We start from the raw sequence: 25564 nt of genomic DNA, 5'->3' as shown, positions 1-25564 counted from the left end.
TTTGCTTTCATTTTCTCTCTTTGGAATGTGAAAGTTGATTCTTCTTTCAAACACCCTCCCTCTACTCCCTCCACCTGCCTCTTTATGGCAGCAGTTGGAGTTAAAGAAAAATTTAAGGCAAATTTAGAAAAGCATGTGAATGACAAAACATATTTTGATATTTTTCCTTAAAATTTTTTACTTTTTCTTCCACTTGTAATATGTCTCCTAACCATTTTAACACAAACCCTTAGGTCTATCACCATAGCTTGAAGAAAAATATTTTCTTAGACATATAACCCTCCTGTAAGCATTTTTCCTGGGGAAACACACACCACTTAGACATAGACAACAAGCCAGGCAACATTCTTCTCACTTCTTTGGTGCATGTTGCTGTCATTTCTGCTCAACTCTGGCCTTCCATAGTCCCCGTGTAGAAGGAATACTGAGGTATAGGAATAATGAAGAAATGAGAGTGAAATGGTACAAAAGCACTTTCTGCCTGGGACCCTCTGGACCTCAATTTGTTTCTCTGGGGATTATAGCACTCCCATCACTAACAGTTTCTTACTCAAGAGAGTTCCATTTGCATTTCATTCTCATGCTCATAACCATACCTAGGATAAATCCACATGTTGAGATTCCAGGTGACCATGGTATAACAGGCACAGTTCAGGATTCAAGATAGGAATTTGAGAGTTGCCATTATGTAAATGGTAGTTGAAGGCCTGAGAGCAGATGAGCACCTGCAGGGAGAGAGAGAAAGCCAAAGAGAAGCAGCAATGCATCACTGGAAAGTGCCAACCGAGTAAAACGTAGGAAGAAAATAATGTCCGGAGAAACTGCTGCCCCGCTGCCCGCTCACCCCTCACTCCCTTCTTCTTTCTTCCCTCTTCCTTGCTAAGGCTGGTTCTTCCACGTTCTGGATCCCTGATTCTTCTACTTTTCCAAAACCTGTTCTTTATTCCATGTTTTATTTTGGCATCTCCATTTCCCCAGCTTCCCAGTTTAGAAATCATAACACATTCTCCTTCACCTTCTATATATCCAGTTATTTGCCAAATCCTGTTAACATAAAGATAGAAAGGTTTCTTATCCATTTCTCATTCTTTCCCCTCTCTGCCTGATTCTGGGCATTCACCTTCCTTGCTTGGACTATCACACTAGTGTCCGAACTAGTTTCCCTGCCACTAGCTTAATCTGTCATCATGCTATAGCCATATGATGTTTCTCACAAAATTTCCAGGAACCAGTTAATGCCTCCTTGTTAAGAGACAAAGTCTAGATTGTCTGGCATGGCAGAAGGACCTTCCTCCTTCTCTGGTCCCCACCAGAATGCCTCTCCTTTTCATCACTGTGTCCTCCCACAGGCTGTCCCATCTCTTTAGCTGGTCTCTGGGCCAGAAAGCAGAGGCTGGTGTGATGATTGGTGTGATGTAGCTTTCGTTTGGTTTGCTACTGAAGCAGCAAATGGTTCATGCAGGGGACACATGGGATCAAGGATTTATATGAGTGGCTGAGGCTCACATAAGTACAGCTAAAGTTCTGAGATCACTGTTGGTTGTACAGAGTGAGGAGTCTGCTGTGTCAGAGGAGGCCAAAGCCAGGGCTCACACTTTTACATTGTTAGGCAGAGAATGTGGCCATTGGGTTTCATGGTCTGCCCTGCTGCAAAACAAAGGAGATTATGTCGTGTTTTCATTACCCATTTTTCACATTCTATTTTCTCCTGCCTCTTTGGATGTGAGGCAGGTCTGCCCTTGCTTTACTGTGACTTGAATCCCCTTCTTCTTTTCTATTTTGTTTTTGTATAAATCCTGGTGAAGCCTTTTTGGATGACTTTTTCTTTTTGGTGGGAATTGACTTCTTTTAGTTGCTTTGTTGTCAGTGCTCCTGCCCCATATTGTTCATAAGTCTCCAAAAGTTCCTATCAATCCCACTCTTATTTACATAGCATTCCAGTTCACTAGATTACTAATCCCACAAGGTCAGGACCATTCTTATTCTTGTCATATCCCTGCCCCCCAGTGTTTCTTAAGTGTGTATTTTGAGTGAGTGAGTGCAATACTCTTAAGGCAATCATTGTCTAGGTGCTGGTTTATTTCATTACTGTATAACCTGCACTAAGAGGAAGATCACATAAAACCTTTTTTTATTTTTAAGATTTTATTTATTTATTCATGAAAGACACAGAGGCAGAGACATAGAGGGAGAAGCAGGCTCCCTGTAGGGAGCCTAATGTAGGACTTGATCCCCGGACCCCAGGACCATAACCTGAGCCAAAGGCAGATGCTTAATCACTGAGCCACTCAGATACCCCTACATAAAAGTTTCTTATTCTCAGACTCTTAGAGGTTTTGTTTTGTTTGTAGGTTGGGTTCCTCCCCCCCCCAAACATGTAGAATAATTTTGTGAAACAGAGTCAGAGTAGAAGTTCTGGAAATGTGCTGTATTTTCCACCTTAAGAAGCTCTGTGACTAAGGCAACAGCCCAGTGTGGCTGAGAATGTCTTCCTTTTACATCGAAGCTGTATCAGAATCACCATTTTGGCACTTTTAGGAATAACAGGACTTTGCTAGAATCTTTTAAAACTTCTTGATTCTAGGGACGCTCAGCAGTTGGGTGTCTGCCTTCAGCTCAGGGTATGATCCCGGGGTCTGGGATCTAGTCCTACATTGGGCTCCTTGTGGGGAGCCTGCTTCTTGCTTTGCCAATGTCTCTGCCTCTCTCTCTCTCTCTCTCTCTCTCTCTTTCTCTGTATCTCTCATGAATACATAAGTAAAATACTAAAAAAAAAAAAAAAAAAGAAAACAACTTGTTGATTCTAGTTTTTTTTTTTTCAGTAAGCATCTTAACTGAATAGTGGGGCATCAGAATTGCAAGCTAGAAGAAAAATTAGATATGATTTCCTGTATAAAAGAATATGGTTCAAGCAGATGACATATAGAACAAAACAAGAACAGTTAATTAAATATTATAGTCTAAGCAGTGATTGATGTGGCATGGCAGTTGTCATCATCTTGTAAGATGTCAACATCTTACTTTGTGTAAGACAAAGTACTACAAAACTACACATGCTGACTTATCTTCTCTGAGCAAAAAGAATACATAACCAGCATTTTCTTTTTTGTCTTTGTAATAGTTGCTGTGAATTGATAAACAGTGTAGTGTGTCCAAGGGTCTGGGGAGTTACACTCCAAGTTTAGATGCTCAGTATGCCTTCCTTCCTTCCTTTGTAAAATAGCTGTAGGTGGTTGGCTTCATCTTGTTTAACCAACCCTTGAGATTTGTGGAAAACAAAATTTTTACACTCTCCAAAATTGTTTCAAAAGATATGGGAAAAAAATGGAAATTGCTACTGATAGACAAAAAGTAAAACCCCACAGATGCAGACAATAGTATCAGGAAAGGTGTGAAAAAAAAAAAAAGGAAGGAAAAAAGACTCAGGCTCCCAAGACCCAGAATTCGTGTAGGGTTTAATAGTTTACATTTTCCTGGGAATTAAACTAGGTAATCCTGTGAAGTCCTTACATATTGTGTGATTGATAGACTTATTCCTAAGTGCCATAAAATACCTAAATTTGGTGCATAAATGTTTATGAGCATTATCTTCATTATGGATTTTCACCTTAATATTAGAAGTTGGCTTTCCTTATCCCACCTCATACTTATACTGGAAATTTAATTTTGCCTGATGGCAATGCTAAGAAAACTCTTGTTTGCACAAAACATTTATAATTTTAGAAGTCAAATAAATATTTTAATAATATTTGTGTCTGGAAGAAATTAGTAGCCACATATTAGATACCATTGAAATGGCCTCTTGTTTCATCTAGAAATAGAGAGGAAAACATGAAAATTCAATATTTCCATTGGAGGTCTTTATAAGATAATATTACTAAAATCAAATAATGAAACCATATGAAAGCTAAGCAGATAACTCATCCTTTTAGTGCCTTTAACAAATGAGAAACAAGAAAATAGAAATAAACATGTGCATAAGTAATTGAAATTGTTTTTGAATACATACATAACAAGGCAAATGAAATAAAGCTGCAAAGGCATTAAAATTAGACTTGTACTTTTATTTTCAAGAACTAGAAATCTTTATTTTTTAATTATAGTAAAAAGAACAGACTTTATGAATAACTCATTTTTATTTATGGTACAATGTGAAATTATTCATAAGCCTTTTAAAAACTTGGTAACACAGTAAAACATTACTGAATTAATGACTGGCTGCTGCTTAGTGTTTGATCTCTCCTTATAGTAATATTAGAAGAATAAAGTTTCATTTCAGGTTCTTTATACACTCAAATGCAGAAGTAGATTAAATCCTTTTAGTACATGTGCTGCCGAAGCGAGCACTAGATTAAATCCTTTAAATAATAGCTTATTCTTAAAGCAGGCTGAAAGGGGGAAAGCAAAGACTTTAAAAAGTGGTATTCACTATCAAAGCTAGCTTGAGTGAGGCCCTGGGTCCTCCACAGCTCTCTATGGCAGTTTGAGACTTTGATCTCAGTTCTCCAGTGTCTGGGAAAACCACAACTTACATTGATGATTTCATCACAGAGACATGGCCTGAAGTCAGTTTAGCAGTGCAGGAGGATGAGCTGATAGTTGACCCCAAAGAAGCAACCAGGAAATGAGACTGCTAGATTCACACTTCTTGATTGAGTCATTGGAAAGACTAGGGAGAAACCACATGGTAATTTTCAAACTGCTGACCTAATGGTGAGACCTAAGTGCTCCACAATATGATGTCACAACTTATTATCACAAATCAGAAGCGAAATGATAATAAATGAGCAGACGTAGAGGGAAGACCAGTAACCTTCACAGACTTCCCTCCACATTATTTCAATTGAACTCCTTTCCCTGCCACCCCGCCACCCCCCCAGGACTTTGCTGAAACCCATGCTTTATTTATTTTTACACTAAAAATGATCCAGAAGGATATATATGAGTTTTTTTTTTTAATTTTTATTTATTTATGATAGTCACAGAGAGAGAGAGAGAGAGAGAGAGGCAGAGACATAGGCAGAGGGAGAAGCAGGCTCCATGCACCGGGAGCCCGACGTGGGATTCGATCCCGGGTCTCCAGGATCGCGCCCTGGGCCAAAGGCAGGCGCCAAACCGCTGCGCCACCCAGGGACCCCTGATCCAGAAGGATAAAGTCAATAGGATACCTATTACCAAAAGTAAACATGAAACCTATTTTGTTGCTTTCTATATATTGCACACAGAACTTCCAAAGAAATATGATATACTACTTAATGAAACAAAGATCTGATTGTCAGTTAAACTGTCAGTGGCGGTGTAGCACTCAGAGGGATCTAAAAATAGCATTCAAGTAATCAGTGTTAGACACATGAAAATGGTCTTACTTTATCCAGCTTTCAATGATAGTATAAGTGAAGGTTTAACTTTACACTTCATATTTTCTCTCTACTAGCTTTGTAGTCGTCAAATTCCATTATTTATTATTTAGTTAGTTTCGGCAAAGTCTCCTTATTTCTGTTAGGCTTTTAATGTCTTACTGTGAAGGCAAACATTTATTAGAGACCTAAGTTTTATTTCTTCTTGTAGGTTGATGAGGTAATGCTGACTCTGAAACAGGCCTTCAGCACCGCAGCTGCCCTGCAGAGTGCCAAGACCCAGATTAAGCTGTGCGAGGCCTGCCCTATGCACTCTTTGCATAAACTCTGTGAAAGGATTGAAGGTACAGTAGAACTTGGTGAGGGCGGAGGAGGAGTTTGCTTTGGCATCTGGGAAGTGAGAAAGTCATTACTGTCAGTGAATGGGTCTTTGTTTCCAGGTGAAACCAGAGCTTGAAGAATCATTTCTCAGGTCTGATCACATTTGTGTTCTCAGTGTCTCTGAGGCACTTGGCTTTTTCCCTCCTCTTTATTTCTCTTTAATTTTTAATTTATTTTTTTGAAGGCAGACTCAAGGAAGGGAGTTGTATTTCCCACAGTTCTTCAGACTGCTCTGTACTTGGTGGGAACTGACCAAATATTTGTCGAATGGGTGAAGAGAGGCAAAAGCATCCCAGAATGTCAGCTGTTTAAGTCTCTTTTTATTCTCCTCTCACTTGATGATTTTGTTCCTTTTCCCTAAAAGTATAGAACTGGGATGAGCCTCGTGAGGCTTTTGAGGAGTATTTGAAAATGACGGAGATAATGGATATGATATCATAAAGCAAGTTTTTAAAAAAGTGTTCTGAGGAGGGAGGAGGGGGAATGAGGAAGAGGTGACTCTGTGACTCACATTCCCTTTCTCATTACCTATTTTTTTTTTTTTTTTTTTTTATGATAGAGAGAGAGAGAGAGAGGCAGAGACATAGGCACAGGGAGAAGCAGGCTCCGTGCACCGGGAGCCCGATGTGGGATTCGATCCCGGGTCTCCAGGATCGTGCCCTGGGCCAAAGGCAGGCGCCAAACCGCTGCGTCACCCAGGGATCCCGTCTATTATTAACAAAAAAGGTTGAAAACTACTTCACAAGAGAAGAAACACAATTCAGTAAACACTTGTTAAGCATCTGCTTTGTGCCAAGCAGTGTGCTAGTCACTGGGAAGACAAATGATTGAGATGTGGATTATGCCTTCAGAAGCTTACCGTCTAGAGGGGAAGACAGGCATATGAGCTGGTTAATGCAATTTAGCATGATAGGTGTTATGATAGATGGGGAGAGTGCAAGTGGCAGGACACAGCAGAGAATGATCTCCTCATTGTAAATGCAAATTGTGATTTCTGTTCAGTAGACAGCAGGATCATAGGCACAGGGCAAAATTGATGAACAGCAGGGTTTATTGAATATCCTTTCAACTGTGTGAACTAGGACTATTTAAATGTAATATTCAGATTTTAAAATTTCTGATTTACAGAATGCACATGATTTGCACATTTGTACCTTTACAAAAATGGAACATTCTTTGGTGTACAGTAAAGAGAACATTAGAAGTCTGTGGAGGAAATGCTGAATTGCTCAGGAATCAGTGTGGGTCAGTTTGCTATCCAAAGAGAGAAATATTCTTCCCACTTATCCTACTCAAAATGTACTCCAGATGTATCAAACCCCACTGTAAGCAAAATATTAAAGTTACTAATATAAGAATATTGTTATGTCCATAAACAAGGAAGCCTTTATTAAGATACAAAAATGCAAAAACTGTTAAAAGAAGACATTGACAGATTTGACCTCATAAGAATTTATATTTTTTACATAACTATTTCCTTGGAAGTTAAATGAGGAGATAGCAGATTGGTAATCAGGATTTATTAGAACTCTTACTGTCTGAAAGAGAAAGATAAAACCACCAGTAGGAAATGTCACAATCCATATTAAAAAACACTCATATGAAAAGGAAATTAAAAGGTCCAGTAATAAAAATGAGAATATTCTCAAACTCACTAGATGTCAGAGACATGAAAATGAAACCAATAATATGATAGTCATCATATTAACTTGATGAAATTGTGGGGATATTGATATATTTATGTGAGGCTGTTGTGTAAATTGGTATCACCATTTTGAGGGATGGTTGATAGAAATTCATTAACCTACAATTACCCACCAGTTCCCTGTCATGATAAGAGAAACTCTTTTTTTTTTTTGAGAAACTCTTTTAATTTTTAAGATTTTATTTATTTATACAGGAGAGACACAAAGAGAGAGGCAGACACATAGGCAGAGGGAGAAGCAGGCTCCTCATGGGGAGCCTGATGCAGGATTCGATCCTGAGACTCTGGGATCATGATCTGAGCCAAAGGCAGACGCTCAACCACTGAGTCACCCAGATGCCCCAGAAACTCTTAATATAGGTTTACAAGGTGCCATTTTCAAGGTTGTATTGTTTTAAAATAAGGGAAAATTGTAAACAAGTGTCTCAATAGCATAACTGAAGTATGTTCCTACAATGGAATAATTAATAGGAACGGATTTCAACTGTGTATCAACTTGGATACATCTTAAAATTATATGATTGAGTGAAATGATAATTTGCTGAATAATACATACACTTTACTATATCTGGAAAAAATGAATACTATCTTATGTTTAATTTTTTTAAAGATTTTTATTTATTTAATAGAGAGAGAGAGCAGAAGCAGGGGGGATGGCAGGCAGAGGGAGATGGAGAAGCAGGTTCCCCGCCAAGCATGGAGACTGATGCAGGACTTGATCCCAGGACCCTGGGATCATGACCTGAGCTGAAGGCAGGCACTTGAGCCACCCAGGTACCCCCTGTATTTCATTTTTAAAGAACTTTGAATACGTTCTACTTTTAGATTTACAGGAAAGTTGCAGAGAGTTTCCAAATGTTCATCCCCCATCCTCCCCAGTTGTTAACATCTCACTGGGCTATATAGCCCAGTGCAGTGTTCAGAATAGGAAATTAGTATTGGCACACCATTATTATCCAAACTAAACATTTCATTTGATCTTCACCAGTTGTTTCATTCATGTTCTTTATTGTTTCAGGATCCTAGGCAGGATTCCAGCTTGTGTGTAATTGTTACTTTACCCTGGTCTCCTGCAGTCTGTAGCTCCCCCTAAGTCTTTCGTTGTCTTCCATGACCTTGACATCCCCCCATGAGCATCTCTGTTACTTTGCTGGATGTCCCTCGGTTCAGCCTGTGTGATGTTATCTCACATTTGGCCTAAGGGCACCCCTCCCCAGCAAGAGCACTATAGAAATGGTGCGGCTTCTTCTCAGTGAATCCTGTCATGGGGCTCATGGTGTTGAGGAGTGTATTACTGATCATGCTGGCCTTATCACCTGGTCAAGGTGGTCTCAGCAATTTCCCATTATAAAATTACTACTCTTCCCCCTGGAGCCAACACATATTTTAGGGAAGATACTTTGAATCTATACAAATCTGTCTCTTTTGCCTTTGCTCACTGATTCTAGTATCTATCAAAGGCCAATTTAGCTCTATCTATAATATTCTCATATTAAAAAATATATAGGATTTATATTGCTTGGGTAATAAAATATAAAGCAAATACATACACACAGTGTTATCTTAGAAGAAAATAACTTTTTGCTTTTAAAAATTTTTATAAAGCCAGAAGTATTTTCATGGAAAATTTTTTGCCCAAGGACTTGATATAAATTATGTGTAAGACCTTGATAGATATAAAGATGACAGGATATAAAGAGATAAACAATTTTGTGGTAGAATAATGACACTAATTATGTCACTAAGTACTATTGCTATTTTTTCAAATTTTGTTACCATGGAACAGGACCTACATGAGGAAGAGAGATTCCTGTTTATACTGTAGTTCTGTCTTTTGATAATATTAATAGTAAATTAGTATTAGGTCATGTTTTAAGCTTAGAGATTTTGGCTGATTGCTAGTATTCACCTATGAGTTTCTACGGTGTCTATGCTTGTTTGAATACTGAATGGTACCTGGTTATGCTGCTGATTGGTGTCTTTTAGAAACTTCTGGTTAATAATTCTGACTTCAAGATAACCGATGCGGGGGGGGGGAGGCGTTGGTTTTGGTAAGGGTTCCCTCTGGCTTTAATCATTTTGTGGTAGCGTTCCAAGGTTTGTTATAGGCAGGGACACATCTCCTGGAGAAGATTTAACTTCAGAGTCTGCTGACAGAGGGACAAGCTGTAACATGATATATGCATTTTGATCTCTGCAGCTACACTCTCTTTAATACTTATTCCCATAATTTTCTACAGGTCTCTACCCTCCGAGAGCCAAGCTGGTAATACAGAGGCATCTCTCATCACTGACAGATAATGAGCAAGCAGACATCTTTGAGCGAGTTCAGGTAACATGATTTATAGTTCTCACAAATAAGATATAAGAAATGAGAATTGGATCCTATTTTTATAAGTTTTTTTCCCACTCCTCTCTCTGAAGTTAAAGATATATATCCTTTTGTACTATATATGATAGTAACTAGAATACCACTGTTACTCTTGCTTCTAAGAGCAGTGAAACACTTAGCTTTTTTTATGTCTGTCTGCCAGACGCATAAAACCAAGTGGGAATACAATAAAATGAGAGAAGCTGTGTTGTATACTGTGTTCTTGGTTTGACTGTTGGACAGAAAATGAAGCCAGTCAGTGACCAGGAGGAGAATGAGCTTGTGATTTTACATTTGAGGCAGCTGTGTGAAGCCAAGCAGAGGACACACATTCACATTGGAGAAGGCCCATCGGTGAGAAGATGTTTTTTTTTCCTTGACCTAATTTTGTTTTGTTTATATATTTAGTGAGAATATCACAGAAGATGTGAAAGAAGTTTCTTTTCTTTGTGTTCTCACCTTTAGGGTTAAAGTTCTATTATTTATTTTTCAGCATCTTAGTTTTATAGGAGGTTTTAGCATTGGGTTTTAGCATTGAGTTTTCAAATGTGAAAAAAATGGGTTTTTGGTATAAAAACAGTAATAACATGCTCATGATTTGGAATGAACTTTTTTTTTGGTGATATTGGTCCATTTTATTTCAAATTCATATGTACATTTTATTTCATTACAAGTTTACACAACCTTGAACGGTAAACAGCAGACACTCAAAGAAGCAGTAGTATTTTGGAAACAGCCATTTTAGCTGCAAAGGAAGGTCTGATATTTTTGAGTCTATGATTGAGAACATGTTTCCAGCTGCATATAGATAAAGCAAGACACCAGCAACAGCCCTGTAAGGAGATGATGACATAGTTACTTCTCGATAACACAAAATCAGGAACAAGTTACACATCACTTTATTAGTGATTCCTGAATTGTATTCATTGAACATGCTCTTCTAGAGAACCTCCTGTGAGCCAAGCTGTGTGACAATGGTGAACAAAAAAGAAATGAATGAATCCTCCAGGGAAGAGCTCAAATATTGGAAAGGGAAATGCAAACAGATAAATGGACACATAGAATAGGCAAAAATGTGGCTTCTTAAAAGAATGCGCAGTGAGCCCAAAAGTAGGTATATCTTTGCTTTAGAGCTAGAGTACAGAGTAAGAATAGAGGGAAGAATTCAAGAATTTAAGAGAAAGAAATTTTTGGGAGGAGGGAGTGGGAATGAAGTTTTAGGGGAGATAGTTTTCTTTCCTGCTAGTAGTAGGATTTTCCCTCCCTCCCTCCCCGCTTTCCTTTCTTCCTTTCATTTATTCATCTGATATTTACTGAGCAGCTACTGTGTCAAGCACTGTAAGCATTGTGCTAAGTACCAATACAATTTCCCTGTTTTAGTCATGTTCTTTGCCTGAAAGCCTGAGAAGAATGTCCTCCCCATCCTTTATCCACAGCTGAGCCCAGTCCAGCCCACATCCATGTTCATTGCTTTTTTTCCTTTCTTGATGAGGTCATATTTCTTTTTATCAGTAACGTCTTAGATGGCCCCATGGAACCAATTCTTATGTGGACCTCTGATTACCTTCTGTGTGGACTGTACTGATTATCTGGTCTGGTCCCTCAGCTTCTGATTTCCCTATCCTTCAGGTGATTTTTGAATACTCCTTTCAGATAAATCTTCCCCCAAACATTACTTTCACAGTGACACCCCTCTGCTTATAAATTCTGATCAGTGATTCATCCTTTTAAGAGTTTCATCTCCAGCCTCACTTTCCAAGTTAACCATCCACTACTTTTCTTTTAGTCCCACACCTGCACCTACTCCCTTTCCCATGAACATTGGTCTTTATTATTTTGCTAACGTCATCCCCAGTGCTGAGACTGTCTCCGCCCCGATTAAAAAAAAAAAGATTTATTTATTTATTTATTCATGATAGACATAGAGAGAGAGAGGCAGAGACACAGGAGGAGGGAGAAGCAGGCTCCATGCCGGGAGCCCGACGCGGGACTCGATCCCGGGACTCCAGGATCACGCCCTAGGCCAAAGGCAGGCGCCAAACCGCTGAGCCACCCAGGGATCCCCTCCACCCCCATTTTTTATGCCTATGGAATCTTGTCTATTTTTTATTCCTCACCTCTGAGACCCACAACCAACCTTTTTACTCCTGAGACCCACAGCCAAGTTTTAGGCTTACAGATTTTTTGATGCATGTTGTTTTGTGTTACCTTTTAATGTGAATATATTCCCTTCTCAAACAGATAATAAATTTTCTCTCTTGGAAATTTTCTAGCACTACCAACCATGTATTGATACACATAGTTGCTTTTTAATACAATAGGAGGAAAGAGAAAGAACCTAATATATTAGACATACTGTAGATTCTCATACAGTTTAGTACTATCAGTGAGTACTTATTTTCTGTGTTTTCCTTGGTAATTTGGATAAAAATATGCAGCTTGGAGATGGATGGTTATAGTTGTTAATCAAAATAGCAGTAAAAATTGACATCTTGAGTTTAATTTTTGTTCAATGCAGCAGGAATATATTAGCAGAAAGGAAAGGCAGAAAGAAAGGAACTTCTGTGTTTTTTATTACTTATAATATTAAAAAATAAACTCCTGTCCTTATAATCTCTATGCTCACAGTGTGGAACCTAAATTATTACTCCTTAATAGAGCTACAAAAGAATTCTTGTGCTTTTTAATGGCTTAGTCAAGCCCATTTTTAAAGCCTCATTTAACCTTGAGTGTTTCCAAACTAAAATTTATCTGTTTTTCTTTCTATAGACTATTTCAAATAGTACAATCCCGGAAAATGCAACAAGCAGTGGAAGGTTCAAACTTGACATTCTGAAAAATAAAGCTAAGAGATCTTTAACTAGCTCCCTGGAAAATATCTTCTCAAGGGTAAGATTAAACTGAGACTCTTAATTAGATATTAACATCTGTGTTTGCTAACTACTCTACTTCACTCTTAACTGGCTCACAGAAAATTTCTTTTAAAACCCAACAACAAACTACTAAGATAACTTTAATTAGGTAGCTTATTTAAAGTAACCTCATGATTTATTCTGGTGCCTCGTATCTAAGTTTAAGCAAGAGATTTAGTAGTAGAGATATGTGTATAAGAAAGGGGAAATAGAATATTGATACCCAATATTATAATATCTTATTATCGTTTGCCACATAAAGTAGCTTTCATTTTGCTATTATTAGGAGCTGTCAGGAACTCTGGAAATAGTATAAATTAGTAGGAATTGATGTATTCCATTTATTTTATTGGGTATTTTATTTTAGAATCAAGATGATTTCTCTTTCCATTTCTCTCTTCCTGAATAATTCACTCATAAAGCTGTTAGATGAGACCAGGCAAGGTAGATGTCTTAGAGCTGGAGGGTGGGGGACCCACAGTGTCTCAGAGCAGGGAGACAGAACTTAATGAGGTACTGTGTGTGGGGAAATCTAGACTGTGATGAGGAGGGGATCTGTTTAGGAGGGCAACCTAGTTCAGGAAGTCAGAGCGTGAGCCAGCAAGGAGGCCAGTCCTGCAGAAGGGTGGGCCAGCATAGGATGTCAAAACCACAGTGAGTGGAGGGGAGAAGGCATTCAAGGTGCCTATTACAAGGAGTTAGAGTCCTTGAGCAGGGTGAGGATGGTGTTGTTTGTGTGGATGGCAGCCCCAATGTGAGATGTTGGAACCTGAGTAGGATGAAGAGTGTCTGTGAGGTGACAGTTGTGGAGACTTTTACACACAGGGGACTGGTCAAATATGTAATTGTATTAAGGATTTGGGAAAAGGGAATTACAAATATGAAGAGGGAAGAAATTATAATAAAATCCTTTGTTGTTGGATTCAACTCAGAGGTAACAGTATGGAATCCTGATTATCTATCTATGTACTTTTGAATTTATTTTTAATATATTTAAATTTATTTTTAAGTATATATATTAAAATGTGTGTGTGTGTGTGTGTGTGTGTGTAAATGTGCATATGGTCCCTGGCTCTGTCCACTGATAAGAGCTGGGAACAGCTTTTCTGCAAATACCAGAGAATAAATTAAGCTTGGTTGAATGACACCAAGCATCCAGATTTTGGTTTCTGTATATCATTCCACAAGAAGGAACCAGGATCCTGGGAGAAATGACTGATTCCAAGACTGTAGGGGAAAGTACAGTATAAGCTTGGAGCGTGTTGATGCTCTAGATAGTAAGGGAGTGCTCAGAGAAGCAGAGAAAGATGGCGGTATGTCATATAGACCTTGAAGGGCTTCCATCGTTGACATCCGAGGCAATGTAAACAAGATAAATGATGGTAAAGGATTATCACCTATTATTTAAATAGGAGTTGATGAAACTACTCTGATATGAAAAATGAATGAATATCTTGAAAGTTTGATCATGATCAGGATATTTACTGGATTTAATTAATACTTATTAATTACAAAAAGGAAAGTAGTACCTTTACAATGGAGAAGGCTGACAGATACCACCTCAATCAGGTGATCAAATGAGACATCTTCATCAATGGGACAAATTGAAATCTTGTGCCACTTGATAACAGAGAATACAGAACTTCTGTGGTATTCTTGCTAAAGGGGAAGTCCCTGAATTGAATCATGAGGTAGCATCCACAAACCCACTTTGAGGTACAGTCTACAAAATAACTAGCCTGCTGTCTTCAGAAATATCAGGGTCAAGAAAGTTAAGTACAGTAGAACTTTAGAGCAGAACCTTTGACTAGAGGTGTTCTTATTTTTTTTTTTTCCAGAACTCAAAATAGGTATTTCTCTTAATGGTTTGAAATTCTTCTGACTCTAACAAAGCCTTGTAGGAAGCATCATCAGCTCTGAATACTATTATCAGCAGAAGACAGAATATAGGAAAAGAGAAATCTAGGAGATTTATCAGAAGTATGTTAATGCCACATTTCATAAAATTTTCCTGTCCTTTTTTTTCTTTAGCATTTATAAATTACTTGTGTTCCTTCTTTCTCTCTCCTTCCTTTCTCACTCTTTCCTTCCCCCTTCCCCTCCATCCTTCCCTTCTCTTCCATAGTATTTAGTGAGAATTTAGTAGAAAGGCCATTTAAGTAAGTGGTTGGGGGACCAGAATTGAAGACCTGTCCATAATAGATCTCCTATTTATGATCTTGAACAAATTATTTACCTTTTTGAAGCTAGTTTTCCCATTTGTGAAATGTGTACACCGATAGCGAGTTTACCTCACATTACAATGAGGATGAACTGTCAGTCTGTTAGGAAAATATCCCACATGGCACAAACAGTGTTAAGCTCTGAAACCTCTGTCCTCTACAAAATGACCATAGGGGGCTTAGGCTGTTACTCTCCTTCTCCCCATTTAGTACCTTGGCATTCCGTACAGTGCTTGCATGGCTGGCTTTGAAGTGCCGCTCGCGTAGCCTTGAGTGGCTGCGATGACTCTTTCAGCAAGGGCACAGCTCATCTATTTTGGTCAAGGCAGATACTGGAGCTTGCATGCCCTGCGGTGCTGCCAAGTGCCATAAATTATGTGACCTAACAAGATCTTGCTTGCATCATATGCAACAGAATGGACTTAAGGGGAAGGTTGGCAGCTACTCGTGTTGTGTTAAAGGTTACATAGAAAAGGAGTTTTGTGTACTTCTAAAACTGGTTAGTTTATCTCTTTCTTTCTGAGTTATATAGTGGAAAATTGACACTCTAGTCATAGAGTTTGACTCATAATTGCTGCCAGTTTTAAATGTCAAGACGGCTTATTTAACTGACTATAGTTGTTTATGAAATAGGATCTGTTTTTAAAATGCTTAGAAGCTCAGCTCATTAACAATTAAAAAGTAGGTCCAAGGGAAAAGGCTTGACACATGTATTACCAAATCATCATATAGTTAAACTGAAAAAGCTGTCTGCTCAAAGGTGAAAAGAGTCTTATGTTCTAGCTGCTTGTCTTGCTCTTTCTAAAGTCAGAGTTTTCCAAAAGGAAAATATTAATTAATATTTCCAAAAGAGGAATACTTGCTAATATAAAGTATGCATCATTGGCGAACAGCCCTCATCTCATGCTTCCCTCAGAGTACTTACTATCCATTGTCCTTCCTTGTTGAAATATGTGAATTAATGACCATAATAGAGTATAATTTTAAAGTAAGTTTGTTTCTTTTTGTGCACACTCACACAGACACATAAAAACATATGGATAAAACACTTCTGTGAGTAAAATGTGTGATTTAGGTGCATTTCTAATAACGGAAATGATTTGATAGCTGACTGACTAGTTTCTTGATTGTGACCAAATAACCTGTTGTAAGATAAGCAGGCAGGTTGGCGTGGAAGTAGCAGCTAAGAAAATGGGAAAAAGCAACCTGGTCATTACAATTTTCCTCATGGCCATACACATGAACTGAATCACTTATCAGCCACAAATATAGTTTCTTACTGGAAGTATTTCCTGCTACACATCGAACTGAAGAACTGAAAGAATCTTTATTAGGTTCTAGGACATTTGCAAAATTACCAGCATCAGCTACTTAGTTTTATTAGCAATTCCACTTTTCACAAAGCCCTATTTCTAGGAGATAACAGTGGGTACTAGCTCAGGAGCTTCACTGTTAAATTCAAAGTCCTGGGTTCACATTGCTGCCCTGTCCTCTAACTGTGCAAACTTTGGCAATATAATCTATCAGAACTTTAGCCTCTTTACTTATAAAGCTGAGCTAAGTAAATTTACTACCTCATAGAATTTTTGTGTGGATTAAATGAGTTAATGCATTATAAAATGCTTAACATGGTATATAGCATACAGTAGGAACTCAATATTTGAAGCAGCTATTAATTTTACTGTTGACATAGTTATTTAGGGTACCACCAGAAAGAGAAAATTATAACTAATATACATAGATATATTAATATACATAGATAAAAATAAAGATTGCTTCTATAAAACTAGATGTGGGATATCGTAAATATAAAACAGTCAATTGAGGGGCATCTGGGTGGCTGCCTTCAGCTCAGGTCATGATCCCAGGGTCCTGGGATTGAGCCCTGCATTGGGTTTCCTGCTCAGCGGGGAGTCTGCATCTCCTTCTCCCTTTCCACTGCCCCTGCTTGTGCTCTCTCTCTCTCTGTTAAATAAGTAAAATCTTAAAAAAAATAAAACAGTTGAGAGAGAATAAGAGTCATTGGAGTGAACAATTAAATCAACAGTCAGTTGGGTGAACAAGAAAGAACCGTTACAACTTTCTGGCAGTAGACATAAAAAGAAAAATTAAACAGAAGTCTGGGAAACTAGAGTTGAAAATCTCTTCCAGAAAGTAAAGCAAAATGACAAAGAAATGGAAAATCGGAGGACAAGGTAAAAACTTAAGGGATCAGTCTGAAGATCCAAAAGCCAAGTGGTAGGAATTACAGAAAGAGAAAATACCTCAATCTCCCTTTCTCAGAAGGCACCTGGTGTGTGTACTCCACCAAAATGAGGAAGTAAACTAAAAAAGAGGAAGACATGGGGTCAAAGACATAAATTTCAACATAGGATAATACTAAAGGAAATGTCTAGGTTGATAATAAAGGGAGATACTGGGCAAGTCTAAATTGCAACCTGTCTAGAACAGGACAGAAAGACCGCTTTCTGTAATGAGTAGCTCAAAGAAAAAGAAAAAAAAAATGTAGTTGATGGATTATGTGATGTTGGACCACACCAAGTTCTGTTGGTGACTTTTGTAATAAATTAGTGATTGCTAAGGCACTTGTTGAATACATGAAAAATAGATTGTACAAGATGGGAGTTGTAATAACAGTAGAATATGGAATAGGTTAGATGATGGAAGTTTCAGTTCTTTCTTAGATCATCCATGAAATTCATAACAAACAGTCATGAAAAGAAAAATAAGAGCCAGTATTAAAGCAGACTGATGTATAGTCTTCTAGAGAGAAATGCTTTCTTTCTTTCTTTCTTTTTTTTTTTTTTTTTTGAGAAATGCTTTCTTGATGTAGTTTGTATTATGGAAGAATGAAGCTAAGTCTATACATTTTACAACACAATTTTTAGAAATCTGTTTGTTATAATCCTATAATGTGAACTATGATATTTGCAATCTAGGTTATGTGATGGTTGGATGTATTAAATAATTTTCTTTATAACTGTTGCAGTTTGTGTGTTTTGTATTCCATGGTTGTGTTTGTCTGTATGAGACATAAAGTGAATGGGGTGCTCCCTGGTCTTATGGGGTTCTCCCAATCTTATGGATGAAGAATGTTTAACCTTGAAACCAGAGTCACTTCAAGAAGCTTGGTCTGAGTATCTATTTATCTAACAGTTGATTTAGAAGCAGAGTAGGTAGCTTATGCATAGTTCTATTACCATGCAGGCATGGCTGGGATACTGCCAGCAAATTTGAGCAAACCACCAAAGGACCAATTTAACGTTAACATAAAGAAGCAACTGCCCTTTACAGTTTTAAAGCAAAAATTTAAATCATATGAACAACTGAATTTTATTCTCTTCTTTCAGGGAGCTAACAGAATGAGAGGTCGGCTTGGGAGTATGGACAGCTTTGAACGGTCCAACAGTCTTGCTTCAGAGAAGGTATCCCATCTGAGCTCCCATTTTTACTACTAATTGCAATTTGGCAAAAACCAACATTGATATGTTAATATCACTTCGTTGTTTTGTTCTGAGTCCTTTGTGACTTTTAACAGATATTAATTATTATTAAAATTAAATTTAAAATATTGGATTAATGTTTAAATAAAGAAAAAAATACTATCATTTGAAATAAGAAGGCTGTGGATAGTATCATGTTGCTCTCTGTTCAGCTATCCCCTTTTTGTGTTGGGAGAGTTCCCGGTGACTTGTCCTCTATCAGGTTTTTTACTGTTTGGAGATAGGGATGCTTGGGAGGATGGTATTTGGGCAATTGTTGACCCAAAGCCACAGAAAAATAAGTCGTGTAATTGCAGCACTTGTACAGTGGTCTTTTTATGTTTTGTTCTGTCCCCTTGTTACTCCCCCCCATTTCTCTCTCTTTTTTTTTTTTTCCACTTTAACTGTAACATTAGGCTTCTCTTTATCTCACAGATAGTTGTTAGTAGGTTTGATTTCCTGCTTCCTGTATCATGCAATTTGTAACCTGAGGTTTATGCAACCAATTTTTTTTAAAATTTTTTTTATTTATTTATGATAGTCACAGAGAGAGAGAGAGAGAGGCAGAGACACAGGCAGAGACAGAAGCAGGCTCCATGCACCGGGAGCCCGACGTGGGATTCGATCCCGGGTCTCCGGGATCACGCCCTGGGCCAAAGGCAGGCGCCAAACCGCTGCGCCACCCAGGGATCCCAACAACCAATTTTTTTTTAATGGAAAATACTAAAATGTTTTTAACTGAACTTTGTGTCGATAGAATTGAGGACATAGTCTCGCTATGAGTCTCTTAACCCTAACCCCATGTTCCATGTTTATCAAGCTAAACATTTCTACAGTGGTGCCTGTTTTGGAAAGTATAAACAGCATACCTGTCTAAATTGAAAGATTTATGATGTCTCCCCATGCAATATGAGAGGCATTCCAGCATAGCTCACTTTTCATTCATTTCCTGTTTTTCATGTCTTATAAAAATTTTTTACCTCAGGGAACGTGTCATTGGATAGAAACATCCACAGTGAAAGAAGATACTTAACAGGCTTTATTTTATTTTCCTGAAGGCTTTGCCATGAAACTTGGACACTTGAGCATTGTGATCTGTTTTGACAGTACAGGAAGCATGCAGCCGATATGTCACGGAAATCAGTAGATATGTAAACACAGACCCCACCCTCCTGGTGCTCATGATGCCTTTTCATCTTTCTGGCAACAATGAGAAAAGTACAGTAGCTATAGCATTTTACCACAAAATGTTAGGGGAAAGAATACCTTTTCTTATCATTCTTTTCACTTTCTGCCTATCTTTACGGATGCTGTGTTACAGCTGCTTATCAGAAGAAGTGGGTTGTGGTGATACTGATTAGCCTTCAGCATGGATTGAGTGAAAAAAATAAAAAAGTTTTGTCATGACTCAGGAGGAAGAAGAGGCACCCTGTCACTTTTGAGCTGTGTGTTGAAGCAGGTCTGCCAGGATCCATGTAGGAAAGAAAGACCTTAACTTGTACTTCCTTTTCAGGACTATTCACCGGGAGACTCTCCACCAGGGACACCTCCAGCCTCCCCACTGTCCTCAGCTTGGCAGACATTCCCTGAAGAGGATTCTGACTCCCCACAGTTTCGAAGACGGGCACACACGTTCAGCCACCCACCTTCAAGCACAAAGAGAAAGCTGAATTTACAGGATGGGAGAGCTCATGGTGTTCGCTCTCCTCTTCTGAGGCAGAGCTCCAGCGAACAGTGCAGGTGAGTCCAAACCTCTTTTTGGATAGTGAAGTAAAATTTTCCTGTCACCTATTTTGATCAGTACTGAGTCAAGATTTATTGTGACTTAATGCTGCCAACATTTTGTTTTTAGAAAGACCAGAAAGATAAAATGAATGATAAAAACCTTAGTTAACTAAAAGAGACAAGGCAAGTTTTAAAGTCCATCCGAAGAGAAGAGTTAAGGCATTTTGGATGAAGACATTTTCTTTTCCCCAGAAAAATGGAGAAAACAAGATACTATGCAATTGTTTTGTCTGAAAAACTTGGTGACAACATGTTACTCAGTGTCTTCTTGATGATGGCTCAAATGAAACCGAGATAGCAAATTTGAAAATAACGTACATAGCAGTAGAACTTCCTGTTAGCCTGTAATAAAATACAAGGGTTAAAAAAAAATCACCTAAGTCACCTTCATACCTGAGATAAAATTTGGCTATACCTCATAATAAATTAAAACCAAAAATGGGAATAATTAAAAATTTTATCTAGAATGAAGTTATGTCTGTAAAGAAGGATACACATATCATAATTGATGGAAGTGTCCATTAGAAATTATCTTATATGGTATTTAAAAAATAATTCAACAAAATCGTTTGGCATTTGGTAAGGTACAAACAACAAAAGGGGTAAACCTGGAACTGCAGAATGGTTTTACTTCTTTCTGTGTAGCACATATCAGAATTTATATCCTAGAGTTAATTTTGTTTCTCTTCTTCACCTGTGAATTTGATCCAGGAAGCAGAGTCTGATAAGTGATCCCAGTGGAGAAAAACCCAGAACTCCTGGGAAGATTAGTTTTATATTAGTTGTGATCAAATTTGCCAGCATTTCTTTTAAGATTACTGTTTTATCTTCAGTGTTGTGTTTTGACTGATTTGGCACTTAAAAATAAGATAGATATTTTGGATATATGAAAATAAAAGAGATTAACAATTAATTTTTCTCAGATTTTCTCTTCTAAAAAAGATTAAGTATTCATGTTTATATCACTTTTATTTTTTTTAATGACCACTTCATTTGTATTTACACAAGGCAATAAGTCTGTTTTCTTCCAGGAAAAATTATCAAGAATTTAAAACATAAAACATTATAAATGATTTCTCTATTCCTCCTTACTTCTTATAATGTAGATGCTCAAATAATTCTTTTCAATATGAAAAGATGCTATTTGTGCTATTGTGAAAACTTGCTAGGAGAAGAATCTTCTAAAAAGAGCAATGGAGGAGGTTCAGGGATTCAGATAAAACTGTGGACACAATGCCACAGGCTGCAGGAGAGAACATAGGCATTAATGTTTGTTAAGCCAGAGATATTATGATGGCTTCCAACAACAAACAAGTTGTCCCTAAATTTTTAGAAGGGTTTATATCTTTAAAATAGCTAAGTCTTTGAACTACTGATAATCTGTTGCAAGAACGTGTTTCCTGTGATTATTTCTGCTTTCCTACTTTTTTTCCCTTGAAGTATCTTTTGCATGTAAAAACAAACACCTTTTGTTCTAAAGTCATGAGGAATGTTTTAGAGACAAACACCTCTGGTTGGACATGTGCATAGGTGAGTTCAGTTTGTGAAGAGTGAGCCAGCTTATGGTCATTGAAACATACAACTGCATGCTCCCCTTTTTCCATAGAAGATCCAGCCCTGAGCTTTGAAAGGAAAGCTTAAATTAATAGCAAGAACCTGTTTATATGCTTTTTCATAGTGAATGAAGATTTTGCAGAAATCTAAATTAAGACAAATTTGCTGTGTTTTCTGTACTCAGCATTCTTCCATCAGGTCGGCGCATGCACAAGGAGAGTAACTCTTCCTCCAGCCTTCCAAGTCTACACACTTCCTTCTCTGCCCCTTCCTTCACTGCCCCCTCTTTCCTGAAAAGCTTTTACCAGAATTCAGGTAGACTGTCCCCACAGTATGAAAATGAAATCAGGTGAGATCAGTGTCCTCTGTTTGCAAAGCAAAATTTTCTGCAGTGATATACTGATATGTTACTAAAAAGTGGCTGATGAATTTTGGAGTGACATTTATGCATTCGAATGCTGTGCTTGTTCTAATCTATTTCTAATATATCAGTTTCAATTTCAATGAATTTTATCAAGAAAACTTTTAAAACCAGTGTTTCAAAGCTTTTAATAACATGATTGTTTTATTTTATGAATTACATCTTTTTATACTGTTTGTGTGATTCTTTGCCGTATGCTCCAGAGTCTGAGCTTTGTATTGTTTGCAACATGACCTGGTGCTAACACCTACTAAACAAATCTCCCCCAATCATGCTTTTTTTTCTTAGCCTCTCTGGGCATATGATATGGAATCCAAAAGCCACTGATTTAAACAGCTGTACTAAAGTGATGGATGCAATATATCTTTAGTTTTTAAAGTATATAGAATATTTCCTAGGCATTTCTTTGATTTTTCAATGACATAGACTGTCTTTTCTGAAACTCAGTATGATTACATAATGGGTATAGAATCATGTTGATGTCAACTTTCAGAAAGCATAAAGATTTCTTGAATCTTGTAGATACTTGATTTTATTTCATTCCCAGTATTAAAAATATATATATAGCCTTTAAAATTTTCTTCTTTGCACTTTTAGCCACACAAAATTAAATATAGTATTTTTTTGGGGAGTTGCCTTTTTTAAAAAAAATTTAAAGTTATGAAATCTTACTGATTATTCACATGATTAGTGAGATATTGACAGCCTTTGGAAAGTGGTGAGTTAAGTTGGGAATTCTTTTAAAACCATTGATTGTTGCTGGCTTAGAAGTTTGTGATATTCATTCCAGTTTTTTTTTTTTTAAAGATTTTATTTATTTATTTATTCATGCAAGACAGAGAGAGAGAGAGAGAGAGAGGCAGAGACACAGGCAGAGGGAGAAGCGGGCTCCATGCAGGAAGCCCGACATGGGACTTGATCCCAGGACTCCAGGATCGTGCCCTGGGCCAAAGGCAGGCGCTAAACCACTGACCCACCCAGGGTCCCTCATTCCGGTTTTTATATGGAGCTGGATTCATTCTTTTTCTTTTCCTTTTTTGCTGTATAGTATTCTATTTAATACACCACAGTTTATGCACTCTCTTGCTGATAAATAATTGGGTTGGTTCTAGTCATTTGATATGTGGCAATTCTTGCAGTCAAGGAGAGGAATACCTGTTATCAAACAGCCTGTGTGCCACTAGGATTTTCTTAGATATTCTTTTGGCCTCATTTCTTTCAGACTTGGGAAATCCCATTTGAATGGGTAACCTTCAGTAACTAGTTTAAGTATACTGATCCTCGAATTACCTCTGAGTATCTTTTATCTATGTGTGCCAAATGTTTTTCTTTTTTTTTAAAGATTCTATTTATTTATGAGAGATAGAGAGAGAGAGCGAGAGAGAGGCAGAGACACAGGCAGAGGGAGAAGCAGGCTCCACACAGGGAGCCTGACGTTGGGACTCAATCCCGGGTATCCAGGATCACACCCTGGGCTGAAGGCAGCGCTAAACCACTAAGCCACCGGGGCTACTCTGTTTTTACTCCAAGAAAGATAGTTAATATTGATTGGACTGAAAACAATTTGAATCTGAACGTCCTCTGAATTAGTACAGATTCACGTCCATTGAGTTTCTAGTGAAGAAATTTAGTGATGAACTGATTTTAAGGGGTCTTTCAAGGGTGCGCCTGGCTGACTCAGTCACTAGAGCATGCGACTCTTAAATCTTGGGGTCGTGAGTTTGAGCCCCACGTTGGGTGTAGGGATTATGTAAAAAAAACAAATATTAAAAAATATATAAGGGTTTTTCAAGGACAACGTTGTGGGAGAAGAGTTAAAAATCAGCTACAAAAGCAGTATATTATATACAGAATATGTCATGAATTGAGAGAACCAAGAATGTACCTCTATAAAGACACCAGTTTGCCTTATCTCTATAGTACTATCTATTATTAGGAATGCAGCATTTCAATGAAACACATTGGCAGTTTCTTACTCTTACATTAGTGAAAGTGAGCATCTGGACAATCCCAGTTTTCTTCTGGAAATAGAAGCATTCCCAGAAGTGACAATTAGGAAGAGCCATTGAGAAGGTGAAAGGTTAACTGTGAACAGGATGTAGAATCACAAAACAGTGACTTTTTTTTAAAGATTATTTATAGTGTTTAGATTATTTGTAGTATAGGGTATTACATATTCATCTTTAATAGTTTTACTTAAGTGTGTGCAGTATTCTTATTCATAGTTTCTTAGTCCTTTGTACCTCATTCTAATAGTAGGATATTGAAGTCAGAGGCAAGTGTATGTTAGTTCTGCATTGAAAATTTCCACTTTTTGTAACTATCTTACTTGAAGTCATATATTTAAATATGTGGAGAACTTTTAAATTTGTATTAAAATACAAAAAATTTGTATTAAATTTGTATTAATACTGTTTTTTGCACTTTGTAATATTTTCTTGGCTCTGAGAAAATCTAAAAATCAGAGAGCCTTTGTACATTTTTCTGTAATTTCTGCATATCTTTTTAAAAATAATATGACAAGCGTAGAATCAGTAGGCCAAAAAGAGACTTAAAATTTTTATTTTCATAGAAAAGTGCACTGATCATGAGCATACAGTGGACAATGGATTATCACAGAGTGAATACCCCTATGTCACAGCTCTGTCAATAAATGGAATGCTATCAGCACTTCCACAGTTCCTCTCCTTTTCCCACCCAATGACTTCCCCTTCTCCTGACCTTAATACCATAGTTCACTATTTGCCTAGTTTTGAACTTCGTATAAATGGAATGATACAGCATATATTCTTTTGTTTTGGGTTCTTTCACTGCACATTAGTTTGTAAGATTCCTTCTCATTTTTATGTGCACTTCAATTCATTAATTTTTATTGCTGTATAGTATTCCTCTTAATGTTACAATTTATATATTCTTTTGCCAGTGGACATGTGGATTGTTTCTAGTTTTAAGTTATTTTTTAATTTTATTATTGTCTTTATTTAGAGAGAGAGAGAGAGAGAGATCATGAGCAGTAGGAAGGGGCAGAGGGAGAGGGAGAGAATCCTAAAGCAGGCTCTATGCCCACCACATAGTCTGACATGGGGCTTGATATCATGACCATGAGATCATGACCTGAGTCAAAATCAAGACTCAGAGGTTTAACTGATTGAGACACCCAGGAATCCCTAGTTTTTGGTTATTAAAAGAATACTGCTGGGGCATCTGGCTTGCTCAGTCGGTTGAGCGTGTGATTCTCTCTCTCTCTCTCTCTCTCTTTTTTTTTTTTTTTTGTAGAGTGTGTGATTCTTGATCTTGGGGTTGTAAGTTCAACCTTCATGTTAGGTAGAGAGATTACTAAAGAAATTAAATCTTAATATTATTAGTTGTGCATA

General features: G+C 37.5%; 1 protein-coding gene and 1 long non-coding RNA gene across 14 annotated transcripts in view; one reads left to right on the top strand and one right to left on the bottom strand.

Annotated features, from left to right (window-relative positions):
• The window catches only part of LOC102152000, a 48489-nt gene extending 43632 nt beyond the window's left edge, over window positions 1-4857 (bottom strand). For all 3 annotated transcript variants that reach the window (XR_005376403.1, XR_005376404.1, XR_005376402.1), the window contains exons 1-2: window positions 4533-4857; window positions 597-725 (exon numbers count right to left, since the gene is read on the bottom strand). This is a non-coding gene — a long non-coding RNA (uncharacterized LOC102152000). The remainder of the gene's footprint in view (window positions 1-596; window positions 726-4532) is intronic.
• Window positions 1-25564, top strand: part of TBC1D4 (TBC1 domain family member 4) — a 180800-nt gene that overhangs the window by 121385 nt on the left and 33851 nt on the right. For 8 of the 11 annotated variants that reach the window (XR_005376399.1, XR_005376397.1, XM_038569749.1 and 5 more), the window contains exons 5-11: window positions 5569-5701; window positions 9684-9775; window positions 10058-10168; window positions 12584-12703; window positions 18299-18373; window positions 19944-20170; window positions 21954-22118. Coding sequence is in view for 9 of the 11 variants with exons in the window: in XM_038569749.1 (XP_038425677.1) it covers window positions 5569-5701; window positions 9684-9775; window positions 10058-10168; window positions 12584-12703; window positions 18299-18373; window positions 19944-20170; window positions 21954-22118 (923 nt within the window). In the remaining 2 variants the exon portion in view is untranslated. The remainder of the gene's footprint in view (window positions 1-5568; window positions 5702-9683; window positions 9776-10057; window positions 10169-12583; window positions 12704-18298; window positions 18374-19943; window positions 20171-21953; window positions 22119-25564) is intronic. The other 3 variants (XM_038569752.1, XM_038569751.1, XM_038569750.1) reach the window with 1 other exon arrangement.

This window comes from Canis lupus, chromosome 22, assembly GCF_011100685.1.
Source record: "Canis lupus familiaris isolate Mischka breed German Shepherd chromosome 22, alternate assembly UU_Cfam_GSD_1.0, whole genome shotgun sequence".
NCBI lineage: Eukaryota > Metazoa > Chordata > Mammalia > Carnivora > Canidae > Canis > Canis lupus.
The sequence above is the reverse complement of the archived record's forward strand: the minus strand, read 5'-3'. Positions and strand labels throughout refer to the sequence as shown.